At 46.1% G+C, this 18969-nt stretch overlaps 1 protein-coding gene across 1 annotated transcript; it reads left to right on the top strand.

Annotated features, from left to right (window-relative positions):
• The first annotated feature begins 1821 nt into the window (after window positions 1-1821).
• On the top strand, window positions 1822-12370 carry LOC143804016 (BLOC-2 complex member HPS3-like). Its single transcript, XM_077281762.1, has 4 exons — window positions 1822-1845; window positions 11454-11645; window positions 11756-11860; window positions 12134-12370. The coding sequence occupies exons 1-4, from the start codon at window positions 1822-1824 to the stop codon at window positions 12368-12370; spliced, it is 558 nt and encodes a 185-aa protein (XP_077137877.1).
• The last annotated feature ends 6599 nt before the right edge of the window (window positions 12371-18969 follow it).

Below are 18969 nucleotides of genomic sequence, written 5' to 3'. Positions count from 1 at the left end.
CAGCGCGGATTTTATCCACATTTATCTATTATAACTCCCAGCATGGTATAGGATCTGCAGGACATGCTGGGAGTTATAGTACTCACATGGGATCATTAAGCAGCACTCCAGTGTTATTTTTCAGTGCTGGAGTGGTGCTTTAAATATACAGTGTGTGTATATATATATATATATATATATATATATATATATATATATATATATATATAGTACAGACCAAAAGTTTGGACATGCCTTCTCATTTAAAGATTTTTTCCGTATTTTCATGACTATGAAAATTGTAAATTCACACTGAAGGCATCAAAACTATGAATTAACACATGTGGAATTATATACTTAACAAAAAAGTGTGAAACAATTGAAAATATGTCTTATTTTCTAGATTCTTCAAAGTAGCCACCTTTTGCTTTGATGACTGCTTTGCACACTCTTCGCATTCTCTTGATGAGCTTCAAGAGGTAGTCGCTGGAAATGGTTTTCACTTCACAGGTGTACCCTGTCAGGTTTAATAAGTGGGATTTCTTGCCTTATAAATGGGGTTGGGACCATCAGTTGTGTTGAGCAGAAGTCTGGTGGATACACAGCTGATAGTCCTACTGAGTAGACTGTTAGAATTTGTATTATGGCAAGAAAAAAGCAGCTAAGTAAAGAAAAACGAGTGGCCATCATTACTTTGAGAAACGAAGGTCAGTCAGTCTGAAAAATTGGGAAAACTTTGAAAGTCCCCAAGTGCAGTTGCAAAAACCATCAAGTGCTACAAAGAAACTGGCTCACATGAGGACCGCCCCAGGAAAGGAAGACCAAGAGTCACGTCTGCTTCTGAGGATAAGTTTATCCGAGTCACCAGCCTCAGAAATCACAGGTTAACAGCAGCTCAGATTAGAGACCAGCTCAATGACACACAGACTTCTAGCAGCAGACACATCTCTACAACAACTGTTAAGAGTGGAGCAGGCCTTCACAGTAAAATAGCTGCTAGGAAACCACAGCTAAGGACAGGCAACAAGCAGAAGAGACTTATTTGGGCTAAAGAATACAAGGAATAGACATTAGACCAGTGGAAATCTGTGCTTTGGTCTGATGAGTCCAAATTTGAGATCTTTGTTTCCAACCACCATGTCTTTGTGCGAAGCAGAAAAGGTGAACGGATGGACTCTGCATTCCTGGTTCCCACTGTGAAGCATGGAGGAGGAGGTGTGATGGTGTGGGGGTGCTTTGCTTGTGACACTGTTGGGGATTTATTCAAAATTGAAGGCATACTGAACCATGAAAAGAAAAAAGGTTGAGGAGCCAGCCCACTGATCCTGGAGAGAAGCACGGAAGCAGTCCCAATGGAGCGTAGATAAATAGAAAAAAACGAAAATTTCCAGCTTGCTCTTGATAAAATACAAAATTTTAATCCAATAAATTAAAATAAGAGTACAGGCTCCATGGACCCACCATAACCCCCAGAGGGTGAGCGACGCGTTTCGACTGACAAGCAGTCTTTATCCAAGCTAATTTTCCCTATACAGACACCGTTATTTAAGGACCTGACAACCAATAAGAATGCCATGTGAAAATCACATGGCATGATCAATCAACAGGTCCTAAGGAAGTATGTGTCATTGAAACACAACTACAACAATTAAAATACAAGAATTACAAAAGAATTTAACATATATGTACAAAAATAAACATGAGAAATAATGTGCAAATATACAAGACAAAACATAATCCAAACTATATAATATATGTACAAAATTAGAAAAAGACGGATATCAGTAATGAAACATAATCTCGTTTCTGCGGTTGAGTCCGTCAGGGAATCTTGTGCCCAGCATGAAGATCCAATACGCCTCCCGGGTAAGTAACGTTCTATGTAAGTCACCTCCACGATGAGATCTATTCACCCTTTCAATGCCAGAGACTCTAAAGGATGAAATATCCCGTGAATGATGATCTATAAAATGCTTAGCTACAGAAGAAATATTACGAGTAAAATTTTCTTTCATTAGAAATATCGTGCAAATGCTCTGAAATCCGATTTTTTAGCTTACGAATAGTGCAACCAACATAAGACTTATTACAAGCAGCACAATCAATTTTATATATTACATACCGGGTATTACTGAACCAGCATGGCTACCACAGCATCTTGCAGTGGCATGCTATTCCATCTGGTTTGCATTTAGTTGGAGCATCATTTATTTTTCAACACCAAACGCACCTCCAGGCTGAGTAAGGGCTATTTGACCAAGAAGGAGAGTGATGGGGTGCTACGCCAGATGACCTGGCCTCCAGTCACCAGACCTGAACCCAATCGAGATGGTTTGGGGTGAGCTGGACCGCAGAGTGAAGGCAAAAGGGCCAACAAGTGCTAAGCATCTCTGGGAACTCCTTCAAAATTGTTGGAAGACCATTTCCGGTGACTACCTCTTGAAGCTCATCAAGAGAATGCCAAGAGTGTTCAAAGCAGTCATCAAAGCTAAAGGTGGCTACTTTGAAGAACCTAGAATATAAGACATATTTTCAGTTGTTTCACACTTTTTTTAAGTATATATTTCCACATGTGTTAATTCATAGTTTTGATGCCTTCAGTGTGAATTTCCAATTTTCATAGTCATGAAAATACAGAAAAATCTTTAAATGAGAAGGTGTGACCAAACTTTTGGTCTGTACTGTATATATACATACATACAAACATACATATATATATACACATACATATATATATATATATATATATATATATACTGTGCGTGTATATATGTGCAGCGCCCCAGAGTCCTGGTCGTTGCAGTGCTGTGGCTTCGCCGCTAAGGGGAGCCATGGTACGTTCGATGGCACCGAAGGAGTTCCTCCAATCAGGTATCACAGACACCAATATGTTTCACAGCTGGGCCTCCGGGGGGAGCTAAGGGTGCTATTCATTAGGCCACTCCCCACCATAGTGGGTAAACTGGGGGTCAGGCAGGAAGTTAGAGAGAACGCTGACGGGATTGAACGGAGCAACACCCTGTGGCAGGGGGTGTTGTGAAGGGAGAGACTTTAGGGTCTCTGCCAGGGGTGGGATCCTGGCAGAGGCTTGGCATTGAAAGAACGTAACGGGTCCGCGCAAGCTCCTGGAAGCGGCGGGACTCAAGAAAGGACTAGAAGCGAGACAGATTGTGCTGAGTGAGAAACGAGATCAAGCAGAAGGAGGATACCAGCAGGGGTTGTGCTGAAAGAGGCAGCACCTTGCTGAGGCGCAATACCGGTGGCCGGAACGCCGAGGGAGTGGATTAGAATATAGCTTCAAGCCATACTCCAAACAGCGGCAGGACAGTCGGTCTCAGGCGGGCTGTCTACCACATATCACCTATGAAGTCTTGGGGGGCAATTGCGGGAGAGGGGCGACTCTAGGGTCCCGGAAGAACTCCAGGCCTACCTGACAAACGGGTGCCATTCCAACCTGAATACAGGGAAGGGGTGGATTACAGAGGAACATCAAATCGAGTTGTGAGGGAACTTAAGAAACAGACACAACCGTTGTGGGGTTACTTTCCGTAAGCACAGCAGGGAAGGACTACAACACATAGCGCTAGAAGGAAGGCACAGATTTCCACCTGAGAGGAGAACTCTGGAGGTGCCATTGGACCGGCCGGACTTGCGTAGCCTGGTGAACCGTGTTCTGGACTGAGGACTCAGAGATCTCCAGTAAAGAGGTAAAGAGACTGCAACCTGGTGTCCTTGTTATTTACCGCGACTTACACCCCACAACCGCACCGCTACATCGCTACCATTACTACCACCTATTTCACCGGACGTCCCCCACTGACGGACAGGGCCACGGACCGGGTCTAGCCACCGTGACAACCCCGAGACTGAGAACTAGAGGCCCGGCTCCGGGTACCCCTCGGCCCTGCGGCGGTGTGGGGGCGCTCCAAACTTGGCGTCACGAACAGGATCTACTTAAGCCTGAAGAATCAGGTCATGTGTGCCTAGAGACTGTGATTTGTTGTGCTTGGACTGTACTTTATTACAAAGACTGTGCTGCGCCAGTTGCCGCCAAAATCCGCCGCCATTGCAGCGCTGAGGAGAGCGCAGGAAGAGAAGAGGGGCGTGGAGTGGGCGTAGACGAGCTGGAGAGCGCGAAGAATAATGGCCGCCCAGTCTAAATATTTCTGTGCAGTGAGGACGTGTCCATCAGCAGCAGAGATCCGCCTCCTAATCCTTAATGGGGGGCGGAGGCAGAGAAAACGAAACTGCTCACGCAGGAGAGAGCGGGAAAAAGACCAGGAAGCGACCCACGTGGAGGACGCTATGGCCAGCAGCTCCGAACCCGACAGCGGGGTTGAAGTGGAAGTCTCCCCTGACTACCCGGGTGAGCCCAGCAGCCTGTCCTCCGTGGATAACACCAAATTCCTGAGAGCCGAGATGGAGGATTTATATAACCAGCTCCTCCAACTGCATGTAAGAGTCCAGGCCCCGCATCAGGTGGGACCGGCAGTGGATTCCCGGACATCGGAAGAACCAGCGGGACCTGTTGCGGAAAGTGGAATCGTACCAGTGGGTGAGTCCGCCGATCCTGCCCCACCAGCAGAGGGTGTGTTAGTGGGTCCCGTAGCAGCACCACCTCTCCCGGGGACCCATAGACTTCAGCGCCTGTTACCATGGGAGGAAGCCACGGGCATGGAACACCGTATGCGAGCCCCAATCACCCCTACTCCCTTGCCGTGTGAGGTCAGCGCGGAGCGCACGGTGTGCCGCTGGGTGAACCCTGGATCCAATCTCATGGGGTTCCCCGGGGTGGAGACCCAGAAGGGAGAAATGGTACAGGCCCTAAGCTGGGAAGAATACCAGATCCAGCTAGAACAGCGGTGGCGAGAGGAAGAGGAAACACATCAGGCTAAACGGGAGGCCTACCATCAAAAAGATTTGGCGGTCAAGGACCGGGCCCGTAAGGACCCCACCACTCACCAGGCCCCGCGCAGGCAGGGCATCATCACCGTCTTTAAACTCCAAGGAGGCTGGGGCTTCATTAAAGAACCGGGGCTATACGCGGAGGTCTTTGTTAACCGACGGGATGTCGAGTCACACCTTAGAGAGGGTCACCCCGATCGAGACCTCTATCCGGGAGACAGTGTTACCTACACCCGGCATCTTGGGGAAAAGGGGTGGTTCGCTCTGAACGTCTACAAGAAAGAGAAACCAGCCCCTGTGGCCAAAGTGCCGCCGTGTGACCGATCTGTAACCACCCTGGTCGGCCCCACCTGCCTGACCACAGAACTTGCGATCTGCCACCCGATCGCCGCCACCACCGTCGTGCCTAAGGAGGTGCCCCTTCGAGTGACCGATGTTCCGGATGTACCAGCACAGAGAGAAGTGGGGACACAGACCTTGATCGCCGCGCACGACCTGGTCGTGCAACAGACCCGAACCCATGGGGTGTATCTGGCAGCGGGAGTGGACCTGAAACCTGAATTGCAGGGGTCCGCCCGCCAGGTGGCGCCTCATGGAAACTTCTGAAAGAAGAGTAAGATTTCGCTTTGTGGAAATGTAAATAGTTACTGTTTGTTCTTTTAAGTTGCTGCTAAACCTGTCCAGGGTTAATGGATCCCTTTGTTGACCCGGGATCCCCTTTGTTTGTTTTTCTTTTTCTTGAAGTTTTTGCACCAAGTTACACAAACTGCAGTAATCATGGACTGTGCATGATTCGAACTTTCTTTTGTAAATAGTTTGCATCTTCTTAAAGGTGCTCCCTACTGGTTTTAGCCAAAGACACTTTGCGAAGATATTTGCCCTATTGGTTTGAGCCAAAGACACTTTGCGAAGATACCATACCGGAACCTTTGCGTGGGCTGGTAGGCTGAGAAGACGAGCTACCTCAGAAAGACTTGGTCCCCTCTTAAAGGGGATGTGTGAAATTGAACTTGAGAAAGATACTGTTGCAGAACAGTAATGTGATAATGAAGCTTGAAAAAGAAATGTAACTGTTTTACATGCTAAGTTATATGTGTTGAATTTGTTTGAAATGTGAAACCTGAATAATGTTTTGAAAGGTGCAGAGAGCCCGTAGGGGTAGATATAGAGATCTGCATAGCTGAAAGTAAGGAAGTAATGATGAAGGTGAGGATAGAAGGTCAACCCTGCGTCCCCATAGAAAGTTACTTTGTTACTAAGGACAGAAGGCGAACCCGTAGGGGTTAGAGAGTGAGTCCTTAAAGGAGCCGAGTAGAGCGGGCTCAGAGTTCTTTAAACGAAAGGAATGTTATGTCTATACTATGTATAGTAGTGAAAGGCAGTAGGCCCTGGCTGAACGGGGCGGTCCTGTAAAAGAAAGGAGAGGCAGTATGTCTGGTGCCATAGGGACAGGCGGTCCTGCAGGTTCAAAGTAGGAGAATGTGAAGTTACCTTACCCTGTAATGTGATTATAGGAAGGCCTTTGGTAAACTAAGAGTGTATGTTTCTTAAAGGCAATGTTAATTTATTGTTCCAGAATTTGCACTAAGTAGAATACCCGGTTGGGTAACAGGAGTTATGCATAGCCTGTAATTTATAATGTTGACTATGTTTGTAACATTAGAAGTGTCCTCACCTCCCATAAAGGGAAGCCTGTTCAAGTATACTTATTGTTTTGCACTCAACAAAATTGTATGTCTGTTTACTAATCTGTATTGTTGTTTTTCTTCCCAGTCCCGGAGTACTGTGTTTAACCAGGGGGGAGTGCAGCGCCCCAGAGTCCTGGTCGTTGCAGTGCTGTGGCTTCGCCGCTAAGGGGAGCCATGGTACGTTCGATGGCACCGAAGGAGTTCCTCCAATCAGGTATCACAGACACCAATATGTTTCACAGCTGGGCCTCCGGGGGGAGCTAAGGGTGCTATTCATTAGGCCACTCCCCACCATAGTGGGTAAACTGGGGGTCAGGCAGGAAGTTAGAGAGAACGCTGACGGGATTGAACGGAGCAACACCCTGTGGCAGGGGGTGTTGTGAAGGGAGAGACTGTAGGGTCTCTGCCAGGGGTGGGATCCTGGCAGAGGCTTGGCATTGAAAGAACGTAACGGGTCCGCGCAAGCTCCTGGAAGCGGCGGGACTCAAGAAAGGACTAGAAGCGAGACAGATTGTGCTGAGTGAGAAACGAGATCAAGCAGAAGGAGGATACCAGCAGGGGTTGTGCTGAAAGAGGCAGCACCTTGCTGAGGCGCAATACCGGTGGCCGGAACGCCGAGGGAGTGGATTAGAATATAGCTTCAAGCCATACTCCAAACAGCGGCAGGACAGTCGGTCTCAGGCGGGCTGTCTACCACATATCACCTATGAAGTCTTGGGGGGCAATTGCGGGAGAGGGGCGACTCTAGGGTCCCGGAAGAACTCCAGGCCTACCTGACAAACGGGTGCCATTCCAACCTGAATACAGGGAAGGGGTGGATTACAGAGGAACATCAAATCGAGTTGTGAGGGAACTTAAGAAACAGACACAACCGTTGTGGGGTTACTTTCCGTAAGCACAGCAGGGAAGGACTACAACACATAGCGCTAGAAGGAAGGCACAGATTTCCACCTGAGAGGAGAACTCTGGAGGTGCCATTGGACCGGCCGGACTTGCGTAGCCTGGTGAACCGTGTTCTGGACTGAGGACTCAGAGATCTCCAGTAAAGAGGTAAAGAGACTGCAACCTGGTGTCCTCGTTATTTACCGCGACTTACACCCCACAACCGCACCGCTACATCGCTACCATTACTACCACCTATTTCACCGGACGTCCCCCACTGACGGACAGGGCCACGGACCGGGTCTAGCCACCGTGACAACCCCGAGACTGAGAACTAGAGGCCCGGCTCCGGGTACCCCTCGGCCCTGCAGCGGTGTGGGGGCGCTCCATATATATATATATATATATATATATATATATATATATATATATAATGTACTAGATGGTAGCCCGATTCTAACGCATCGGGTATTCTAGAAATGTATGTAGTTTATTTATGAAGATTTTAGAATAATACATTGAATACACAGGATTCGGCCGGCCAGGCACGACCAATTAGCGAAGCGTGGTTCAAATCCCGCACCAATTCGTGGCCGGACTGCGCCTGTCGCTGATTGTTCGCGGCCGGCCATGTAGTATATAGCTCAGCCACGTAGTATATAACAGCCCACGTAGTAAATAGCACAGCCACGTAGTATATAACAGCCCATGTAGTATATAGCACAACCATGTAGTACATAGCACAGTCACGTAGTACATTGCACAGCCACGTAGTATATTGCACAGCCACGTAGTATATTGCACAGCCACGTAGTATATTGCACAGCCCACGTAGTATATTGCACAGCCCACGTAGTATATTGCACAGCCACGTAGTATATTGCACAGCCACGTAGTATATTGCACAGCCACGTAGTATATTGCACAGCCCACGTAGTATATTGCACAGCCCACGTAGTATATTGCACAGCCCACGTAGTATATTGCACAACCCACGTAGTATATTGCACAGCCCATGTAATATATTGCGCAGCCACGTAGTATATTGCGCAGCCACGTAGTATATTGCACAGCCCACGTATATTGCACAGCCCATGTAATATATTGCGCAGCCACGTAGTATATTGCGCAGCCACATAGTATATTGCGCAGCCACGTAGTATATTGCACAGCCCACGTAGTATTTTGCACAGCCACGCAGTATATTGCACAGCCACGCAGTATATTGCACAGCCACGCTGTATATTGCACATTCACGCAGTATATTGACAGCCACGTAGTATATTGCACAGCCCACCTAGTATATAGCACAGCCCACGTAGTATATAGCAATGTGGGCATCATATACCTGTTAAAAAAATAATTAAAATAAAAAATAGTTCTATACTCACCCTCCGTTGGCCCCTGGATCCAAGCGAGGCGTTTACCGATGCTCCTCACGCGCTCCGGTCCCAAGAGTGCATTGCGGTCTCGCGAGATGATGACGTAGCGGTCTCGCGAGACTGCTACGTCATCATCTCGCAAGATCGCAATGCATGGACCGGTCACCGGAGCATTGCGAGGAGCCGGAAAGGCCTATTCTGGATCTGAGGGGCCGACGGATGGTGAGTATATAACTATTTTTATTTTTTTATTCTTTTTAACATTAGATCTTTTTACTATTGATGCTGCATAGGCAGCATCAATAGTAAAAAGTTGGTCACACAGGGTTACTAGCAGCGTTAATGGACTGCGTTACACCGCGGCATAACACGGTCCGTTAACGCTGCTATTAACCCTGTGTGAGCGCTGACTGGAGGGGAGTATGGAGCGGGCACTGACTGCGGGGCGTAAGGAGCGGCCATTTTGCCGCCGGACTGTGCCCATCGCTGATTGGTCATGGCAAATCTGCGACTTGTGATTTCCGTGAAAGATAGACAGAAGGAAAGACGGAAGTGACCCTTAGACAATTATATAGTAGATATGTATATAGACTCACATATACACATACCCCTACCTACCTGGATAGATATTTCAGTAATTTCATGCGCGATATCCAGTAGGTCAAGACCTGCACAACCCCCTGGAATAATATAAAACTGCACTCTTTAGTGCCTTGCACATGGAGCTTATTGTACAGCTTTGTATGAAGCTGATAAATAAATGAAAAAAAAGATGTTGGGGGGGGGGGCCAAATCAATTTTTTTTTCTTTTTTAACCAGCAAAGGTAAGGCATACAGCTGTGAGATATTATCAGTCTGGGAAAGTCTGTGGTTCTTGGGCCCTTCCAAACCTAAAAATACCAGCTCTCAGCTGCCCCAGAAATGGAGCATCACATTAGATGTGCTAATTCTGGTGCTTCACCTTGGTCCTTCCTGATTCCCTAATGCGTTGGTAATCCGGGTAATGGTAGTGCTTGGGGTTGATGTCTGTTGAGAAGTGTCCAGAATCACAGATGACATCAAGCTCTGGTTTTCATAATGGAGAGGTGTCTATTAGACACCCCTATTACTAACTTAGTAATATAAAGGAAAAAAACACAAAAAATATTTTCCATAAACACGCCCCCACACTTTCCATGGTTTGTCACTGTATTAAAAATAAAAAAAATTGCATGCAGGTCTGACAGTCCACTGTGTCTGTTGTAATCAGTAACGTTTCCTCTCTTCAGAATCGCCGGGTCTCGCACAGCGCAGCGTGACATGGAAGTAGCTATTGCTAAAGCCTATGGGGCATCACAAAAAGGCTCCATAGGCCTTGTACATTGGGTTCGGGGAACTACGTCAGATCTGCATATGGGAGTGTGTTTCAATGAAATATTTTCTCTATTGCTTCATTTTTGGACACAGGAAACCATGGGCGCATGCTGCTGCCACTAGGGGGCTGACACTATGCAAATACGTTAGCTCCTCCAAAGCAGTCTACACCCCACCGAGTGGCACAAAGTGAATCAGTCAGTAATAAAGCAGTAGGAGAATCCAACTTAACTGTATACAATGGGGGGTGCTGTGTCCCCCAATGAAGGGTCAGAAAAAAGACCTTTCTACCAAGGCGTAGGTGTGAACCCTGTAGAACTTTGTGATGGTATGAATGGAGGACCATCTAGTAGCGGATGTCTCGGGTGGCCCCCCCACTGAGCGAGCGGAGTGAGCCCGTGACCCTGAGTGGACACACTCTGTCCCTTATTAGATGTGCTTCCAGAATGGACCCACCGGGCAAACTTAGACCTGGAAGCAGGGAGGCCTCTTCTAGGACCTTCAGGAGTCCGCTCGTCTGAAGGGTGCCATTCTGGAAAAGTAGAGATGAAGGGCTCTCACCAGGTCCAGTCTGTTTAGTGACTGAGGATGAGAGGGATATGGACAAAAGGAAGGAAATATGATATCTTCATTGAGCTGAAATGAGGAAACCACCTTAGGACGAAAAGATGGGATCAGATGCAGCAAATATGCAATCATTTTTATATCTGTGTTTTTTTATGGACTTCATTAAAGTCAATGGTAAAAAAAAAACACTGCTTCAAGTCTGCAAATCACAAGTAACAACGTGTGAATGACTCTTCAGGATTCTCATTCACTTTCCTGGCATCAGGAATCACTCCAGGTTTTGTGACTTTTCCGCATGGAAAAAACACAAGGTAAACATGACAAAAGCAACATGTGCACATAGCCTAAAGGCCTAAATACTAGTGAATAATTTTGCCTCTTTCCCATCCTCCCGTTATCCTACATGATGGCGGTCTCACTCCTTATGTTATATATGGGGCAAAAGTCAGATTCTTTATTCATTACTATTCGAGGCTTGATGTGACTCTCGTAGGAGTGCACTCAGATTCTAGGCCGAAAGGAAGATGCTCTACGAGGGTCAGAACAGTCATGTAGGACACTGGATGGACCGGAGCCAACCTTATAATTCACAAAGTGCTTAGTAGGAAAACAAATTTACGTAATTTATTATGATCAGCGTAAGGATAATTTTTCTAGGTAGTAAGCCAATTTTCATTGTTATTTATTTTTTCCCTAGTCTTTGTGTAACAAACCAGAGGATGATGATAAACCACAAATACTTGTAGATTTTTGGGAAGCTGTTCTGTCCTCGTATCCTCCAGAATCCATACTCCAGAACGTGCTGTCCAAGCTTACATCTCACTATGTGTGCAGGATTTGCAAACCACAGCACGTCTGTGTCACGTATCTCCGAGGCCCAGAAGATCTGGTAGGTGTTGTGATCTGTCCATGCGTTCCTATCATCTGTACCCTTTCACCCTGCCGCTGTTTTTGTTGCACTTTCAATGTTCTTTCTGTGTAAGGAATCTGTCTTTTCAGAGGAATTCCTGCAGCCATTTTGGAGTGATCAGCCCTTGGATAACAAAGATGACGTCTTCAGAACCTGCGTCATGTGCGGCCTGTGGGGACTTGGTGAAATTACAGGTTTGTGTTAATCTATTTGTAGGAGGAGGACATCCCAGTGTTCATCCCAACCTACTGCTACTGTACTAATAGACAGGGGTGACACCGGGGAGAGGACTGATGTCTCTTTCCTTTCATCCTTTTGTTACTTGCTTTTTCACTATTGAATCTGTTATTAGGACTTCTAGTACTGATAATTTGGACTACAGGACTAGAGCTATAGCCAGAGTAGGAAAAAATATAAAACCCTGTCTTTTTTTTTTTTATTCCAATTTTGTTTTACTTTGCATTCAGTCTCTCCTGTGTGGTCCTTCACTGGATATTGTGTCGTTTCTTCCATTTCTGGACTCCATACCGGATAGCAACAATTCGTATCTAAGCAATGTAAGCATTCACATAATTTGTGCAACGCGGCTCCTGAATTACGAGGGCTCCATAGAGAGACTTCTAGATCGGTGTCCAGAAGCCGTTACCTTGTATGCACACCATGAGATAAAAGATGGAAGTCAGGTAAGATCACGGATCAGATGAAAATCCTCACAAATCAGTAACATTAACCTCTTCACTGATATTGTATATATCCTCTCTATTTAGTTTTTACCTATTTTACTTGTATAGCCCATTAATTTCCACAAAAAGAGATCAGCGCCACTATTCTCACTGGAGCTCACAATCTGCATTCCCTATCAGTATGTCTTTGGAGTGTGGGAGGAAACCCAGAGAACCCAGAGGAAACCCACACAAACACGGGGAGAACAAACAAACTACTTGCAGATATTGTCCTTGGTGGGATTTAAACCCAGTACTGCAAGGCAGCAAATATATAGTGCTAACTAGGGTTGAGCGAAACAGATCGGACAAATTCAAAAATCGCTGACTTTCGGCAAAGTCGGGTTTCATGAAACCCGACCCGATCCTAGTGTGGGATCGGCCATGAGGTCGGCGATCTGCGCACAAAAGTCGCGTTTCGTATGACGCTTTCAGCGCCTTTTCTCAGCCAATGAAGGTGGACGCCGAGTTTGGGCAGCATGATGACATAGGTCTCGGTCCCCACCATCTTAGAGAAGGGCATGACAGTGATTGGCTTGCTGTCTGTGGCGTCACAGGGGCTATAAAGGGGCGTGCACGCCGACCGCCATCTTACTTCTGCCGATATTAACATAGGGAGAGGTTGCTGCAGCTTCATCAGAAGAAGGGCTATAGTTAGGGAGGGAAGATTAACCCCAAACTACTTGTGCTGTAGCGATTTCCACTGTCCAACACCACCTTGTTTTTGCAGGGACAGTGGAGGCTTTATCTTTGTGCATCAGCTCTGTAGCTTATTAGGCTGCATTATAAGGCTCCCTGATAGCTGCATTGCTGTTTGTACGCCTCTGTGCAAACCAACTGTTTTTTTAAAAGCAAAAATCCTGTTGCTCCTTTCTGCACAGTTATCTTGTTTATTTGTCCACATTTTTGTGTGCAGCAGTCCTTTTTTTGCTGCCATACTTGTCGAGATCATTGTAGGGAGATTGAAATTGTACTACAGTCCTTGTATTTTTTCATATATCTTCCAGCCACTTTCTGCCACTTACATTGTGTTGTTTTATACACTGGGCCTGAGTTTTGGTTCAGTCTCCCACAAAAAAAGGGAGATTTAAATTCTCAACAAGTTTATATACACATTCTACCTTGTTTTACAGTACCATATAACGGTTGTTATTTTGGTTAGATTTTCCAAAAAATGAGGAAGTCTGGTGGAAGAGCCCGTGGGCGGTGTTTGCCAGCTGGTACTGATGGTGGTGGTGGTGGTGCATCTGGTGGTAGTGGCAAAAGCACAATAGCACCTAAGACTGGAGGTGTTGAGCCAGCGTCATTGTCTGGCTACACAAGCTGCTGAATGTCCACCATAGGCCATTTTTATACCTCCCTAAATGGGCTGACTCCCCCCACAAGGCCGTGGTCACCACCTGGCGCAAGCACCCGTGCGAGTGCCGTTTGCCTGGACAGGTGGGTGGGCCCACTCTCGAGCGACGGCACTGGCACAGGGTCCCTCATAGTACAATGAAGTGTCTGACAGTGGTGGTGCAGAACCAACGTCAGACACACCGTCGTAATATGAGGGGCCCTGTGCCAGTACCGCCGCCCACGAGAGAGTGTTCCCCCCCCAGCTCGAACAATGCTCTATCACTTGCAATACTTACCTCTCCCTGCTCCACCACTGTGTAGTCTGTGCTGTTAAATCCTTCAATGGCACTGCCAATACAAATTTGTTGAAATGATAGATGATAGTTAAAATATACTGGGGCCCTGGCCTCCATTTAGACCAGTTAATACTTTGCGCCTACTACCACTGTCTGCTACTCAGCTGAGGAGCCCACCCCTGTACCTAGCTATGCCACCTGTTTATTTATGAACAATTTTTTGGCAGACATTTTGCCCACTTTATTATTTGGGCCTACTAACTGTGTGTGCCACTCATTACAGTTTACCTCCACTGAACAAAGCAATGCCGCCTGTTTAGTCCTGTTACCAATTTTGAACTGCATTTAGCCTACTTTATTATTTGGGCCTACTAACTGTGTCTGCCACTCATTACAGTTTTCCTCCACTGAACAAAGCAATGCCGCCTGTTTAGTCCTGTTACCACATTTGAACTGCATTTAGCCTACTTTATTATTTGGGCCTATATCTGTGTTTCCTCCTCATCCTGCCCATTGCCCAGCCACTGCTAGATGAGTCTGCTGGTACATTGACCCAGACCACTACATTCCCCTTGCGCTCTACACAGCCAGAATCTGACCCTGCTGAAAGTCAGGTTCCCCTTCCCGCATACTATACCACCATACACAGGGACAAAGAGGAAGGTGCAGATGAAAGTGCAGGTTCCTTCATCAGGTGGGGGGGCATACTCGTTGGCGACGTCACTGGCACAGGGCCCCTCATAGTACGCAAAAGTGTCTCTGCCAGTGGGAGGCACCACCCGCCGTCAAACACACCGCTGTACTATAAGGGGCCCTGTGCCAGTGACCTCGCCAACGAGTATGCCCCCCCCCACCTGATGAAGGAACCTGCACTTTCATCTGCACCTTCCTACGAACGAGTGGGCCCCCCTGCTTGCTCAGGATCACAGCACCTACAAAGTTGAAATACTTACCTCTCCCTGCTCCACCGCCGTGACGTATTCCGCGTTTCCTGGGCCCACGAAAATCTTGACCAGCCCTACCCCCCCACAACTTTAGCCAAATGACCCCCAGTTTTCAATGCCTAACTATTAGTATAAAGTAAATTAAGATTGACAAGCTTTAGTAATAAGAATTGATGTTTTTGGCATTAAAATGGGCACTGTAGGTGTTTTCCTGTCCTCCACTCACTGCCGACTTTGATTCCCCATTGTTTCAGTCGGCCCCTGACTTTTCTCAATAATCGGCCGATTTCACCCGACCCGATTTCGCGAAACCCGACTCGATCCGAAAAAAGTAAAAGTCGCTCAACTCTAGTGCTAACCACTGAGCCTTCTTACTGCTCTATCATTTGCGTTTACCACCGCTATACATGTATATGGCACACAAATCATTGGGTCTCATGAAATAAAAAAAAAACCTGTGATTCATTGCTTATTGATGCCACTATGTAACCAGAACCTGTGATCTTTACTTTTCAAAAGAGAAGAAAGACTTCAGCTTTCCTATATCGGTTTACAATATGATTATAGAGAGAGGAGTAATGGTACATTGGAATTACAAGAGTTATAAATACAAAAAAAATCTTTTGCAGCTGCTGCTTGACATTGAGGGCTGCTGCTTAGCTTACTTGTAACCAGAATAGAAGTCCGTCTTGTTCTGTACTCCCTAGTATATTTCCATTGGATATGTACGATGCCATACAATTACTCCAGCCTAGGTGCTCTACATTTATCAACATTAGCCTTGTTTTTGCCCACGCGACCAGCTTATTCTGGTTTTTCTGTAATACAGTATTATTCAAGAATGAGTTTAAGAATACTACAAAGTGTTGTACCATCACCAAAAGCGATGAAAAAAAAATTAGGCCCAACTGATTCCTGTGGCCCCCCACTGCTGACTTTTAGCCCATGGTGACAAGCATGCAGACTTTCACGTACTACCTCGTACAAAGCAAGCATGTTGATTAGGCACAACCTTCTTTTACTGAATATATTGGAAGTATACTAAATTAAATTATTTTTCTTCACTCTTATAGTGCCTTAAAATATTCTACTTGCTACACACCCTAGTTACACAACTCTAGCTTTGTACCCTTTCTAAATATGATCCATTAGCCGCCATGAAATCCTGTGGCGCTGCCTGTTATTCAAGAGACTGAAAAAGTAAGATACATTTATCTATTAACTAGCTCAGTCTCCTAAATACTCATGGGTGAATTACATGAACTTCCACTTTGTTTATATAAATAATTTTGTTTTGTTTTTTTCAGGTTTATCGTCGTTATTACTGATTTTTGTTTTTTTTTGTGACTAATTTTTCTCACTTGATTTTAATTTTTAGATTTTCTGTCAAGATCTTTGTACTTCATTATTATTTCTGTTTTGGATTGTAGGCCCTGTGGGGGAACAAGTTGTTACTTGAGCTCTGCAATAAGGTTCGTGAGAGTGAAAACACTAATGAAGTATTCATTTCTTCTTTAAAAGGTAAAGTTATTACTTTGTTGGGTCATCTACATTTGATGCTGGCGCTGTAAGCTACAATTATGATTTGCCAGGAATGGCAAATGCCGTGTGGCAAAACATAAACTTCACCACACATTGAGGTGACAAGTAAAATGCCACATGTTGTTACAGTCTGATGGCCTTCAGTGTGAAGGGGTTACCCTACGTTTTGAAGTCCTTTTTAAAGGGTCTTTTTACTTAGCACTCTTGCTCTGACTCTATTACCTGGCATAACATATTATTCCAAATTACCAAAGTGGAGGAAACCTTTTCTGATGACGGGTTCCAATTAATAAAACAATCTGTGGTATCTAATTTCTCTTCTGTAGGGTTGAGCAATTCATTTTGTAAAAGGGCCATGTGAGAGACTGTGGCTCTTGTGCAAGGCCAATCTAATAGGCTAAATTTAATTCTGCTCATTTATTAATATTTTCTATCACCTAGTATTGAGCTAATGTGATCTGTTGCAAATCTACCAGTTCCCTGACTGCTGATCTCTGTATAACCCCGCTCACACCACTGATTGGCAGCTTTCTGCCTATGCACAGTGTACACAGAAAGCTGCCAACAGTGGTGGGGCGGGGTTATACACAGCTCATGAATATGGAGGACTACATGGCAGCAGGTTTACTAGTTCTCTGGTAATGATCTCCTGCTGCTTAAACTGATTTTTATCAAAGCTGCAGCAAGCAGCCCAGTAAGGGACACTTCGCTGAAGTCGGGGTCTTTGTCTTGTGCATTAAGCTGCTCTCAGATTAGGAGGAAAAACCCTGTGACAGATTCACGTTAAATATGAAGTATAGATGTACCTTCATCAACAACTTCCCCTCCCCCCCACACACATACACGATGGTCCCCAATAGTGACCTAAAATAACACTACTCCCCTAACCGTGCTCTTCGATGCACTGCTCCGGTCTATGTAGAGTATGGACTGAGGCTCCGCACAGCAGGCACGATCTAGTGACGTTGTCAGGTCTGTTGCAATGAGACACAGTCTCCTCTTCGAACATTGTATCCGCAACCTGAGGATGTAGATATCTTGGAAATTGAGATGTAAGGCGATGTAGGAGAAAGAGGGCCGTGTGGGGCAGTAGTCCACTGTTTCCTGCTCTTTGTCTGTGCCAGGCAGGAAAAGACAAAGGCGCAGATGTGGCCCATGGGCCGCACTTTACCCACATTTGCTCTTCTGGAATCAGGGTATTGTTACATGGAATGAGCGGTCACTAAATGATCTTGTACCAGATGTGTGAGAATCTGTATTAATTTTAGGTTTGTCTCTTTTTAGAAACTTTAGATGTTATCGCCGCTGAACTTGACCTTCAAGATTTCCTCACCCTGCTGCCCGACGATGGAAATGCAGCATTTTTCTTGGATTATCTTTTGTACCAAAGCCAGAGAAAATTTGTATCGTAAACTGTAAACTATAGTTTGTATCTTGAGAGAACTTATGTTACATAGAAGGCACTCCGAAATCTGCGGTGTCCAATAAACCATACAAAAAGGTAAAATGTGAACATACTGATCAAAAATTGGTTATTAAACTATATTGAATCAAGAAGTGTTTCTCTCTTTTTTTGAATAAAATTACCGTATATACTCGAGTATAAGCTGAGATTTTCAGCCCATTTTTTTGGGCTGAAAGTCCCCCTCTCGGCTTATACTCGAGTCATACCCAGGGGTCGGCAGGGGAGGGGGAGCGGGGGTTGTCTAATAATACTCACCTGCTCCTGGCGCGGTCCCTGCAGGTCCCTGGCTTCCCGATGCCCCAGCTTCTTCCTGCACTGAGCGGTCACATGGTACCGCTCATTACAGTAATGAATATGCGGCTCCACCTCCCATAGGGGTGGAGCTGCATATTCATTACTGTAATGAGCAGTAATGGTGACCGCTCAGTACAGTTAGAAGCTGCAGCGCCGGGGAAGCAGGGACTGCACCGCGTCAGGAGCAGGTGAGTATAACGGGGAGGGGAAGCGCTGCGCTGCGCGATATTCACCTGCTCCCCGTTCCGGCGCCGCTCTGTCTTCAGCGCCTTCTGCAGTGACGCTCAGGTCAGAGGGCACGATGACGTGGTTAGTGCGTGCCATCTGCCTGAATGTCAGTACAGAAGACGCTGAAGATGGAGCGGCGCCGGAACGAAGTCAGGTGAATATTGAAAGTGCCGGGGGCCTGAGCGACGGAGAGGTGAGTATGTGATTTTATTTTTTTTATCGCAGCAACAGCAAATGGGGCAAGTGTCCGTATGGAGCATCTTATGGGGCCATAACGTTTGTGCAGCACAATATGGGGCAAGTGTCTGTATAGAGCATGTTATGGGGCCATAATTAATGTTTGTGCAGCACTATATGGGGCAAGTGTCTGTATGGGGCCATAACATTTGTGCATCACTATATGGGGCAAGTGTCTGTATGGGGCCATAACGTTTGTGCAGTACTATATGGGGCAAGTGTCTGTATGGGGCCATA

Source organism: Ranitomeya variabilis, chromosome 2 (assembly GCF_051348905.1).
Source record: "Ranitomeya variabilis isolate aRanVar5 chromosome 2, aRanVar5.hap1, whole genome shotgun sequence".
Taxonomy (NCBI): Eukaryota; Metazoa; Chordata; class Amphibia; order Anura; family Dendrobatidae; genus Ranitomeya; species Ranitomeya variabilis.
The sequence above is the reverse complement of the archived record's forward strand: the minus strand, read 5'-3'. Positions and strand labels throughout refer to the sequence as shown.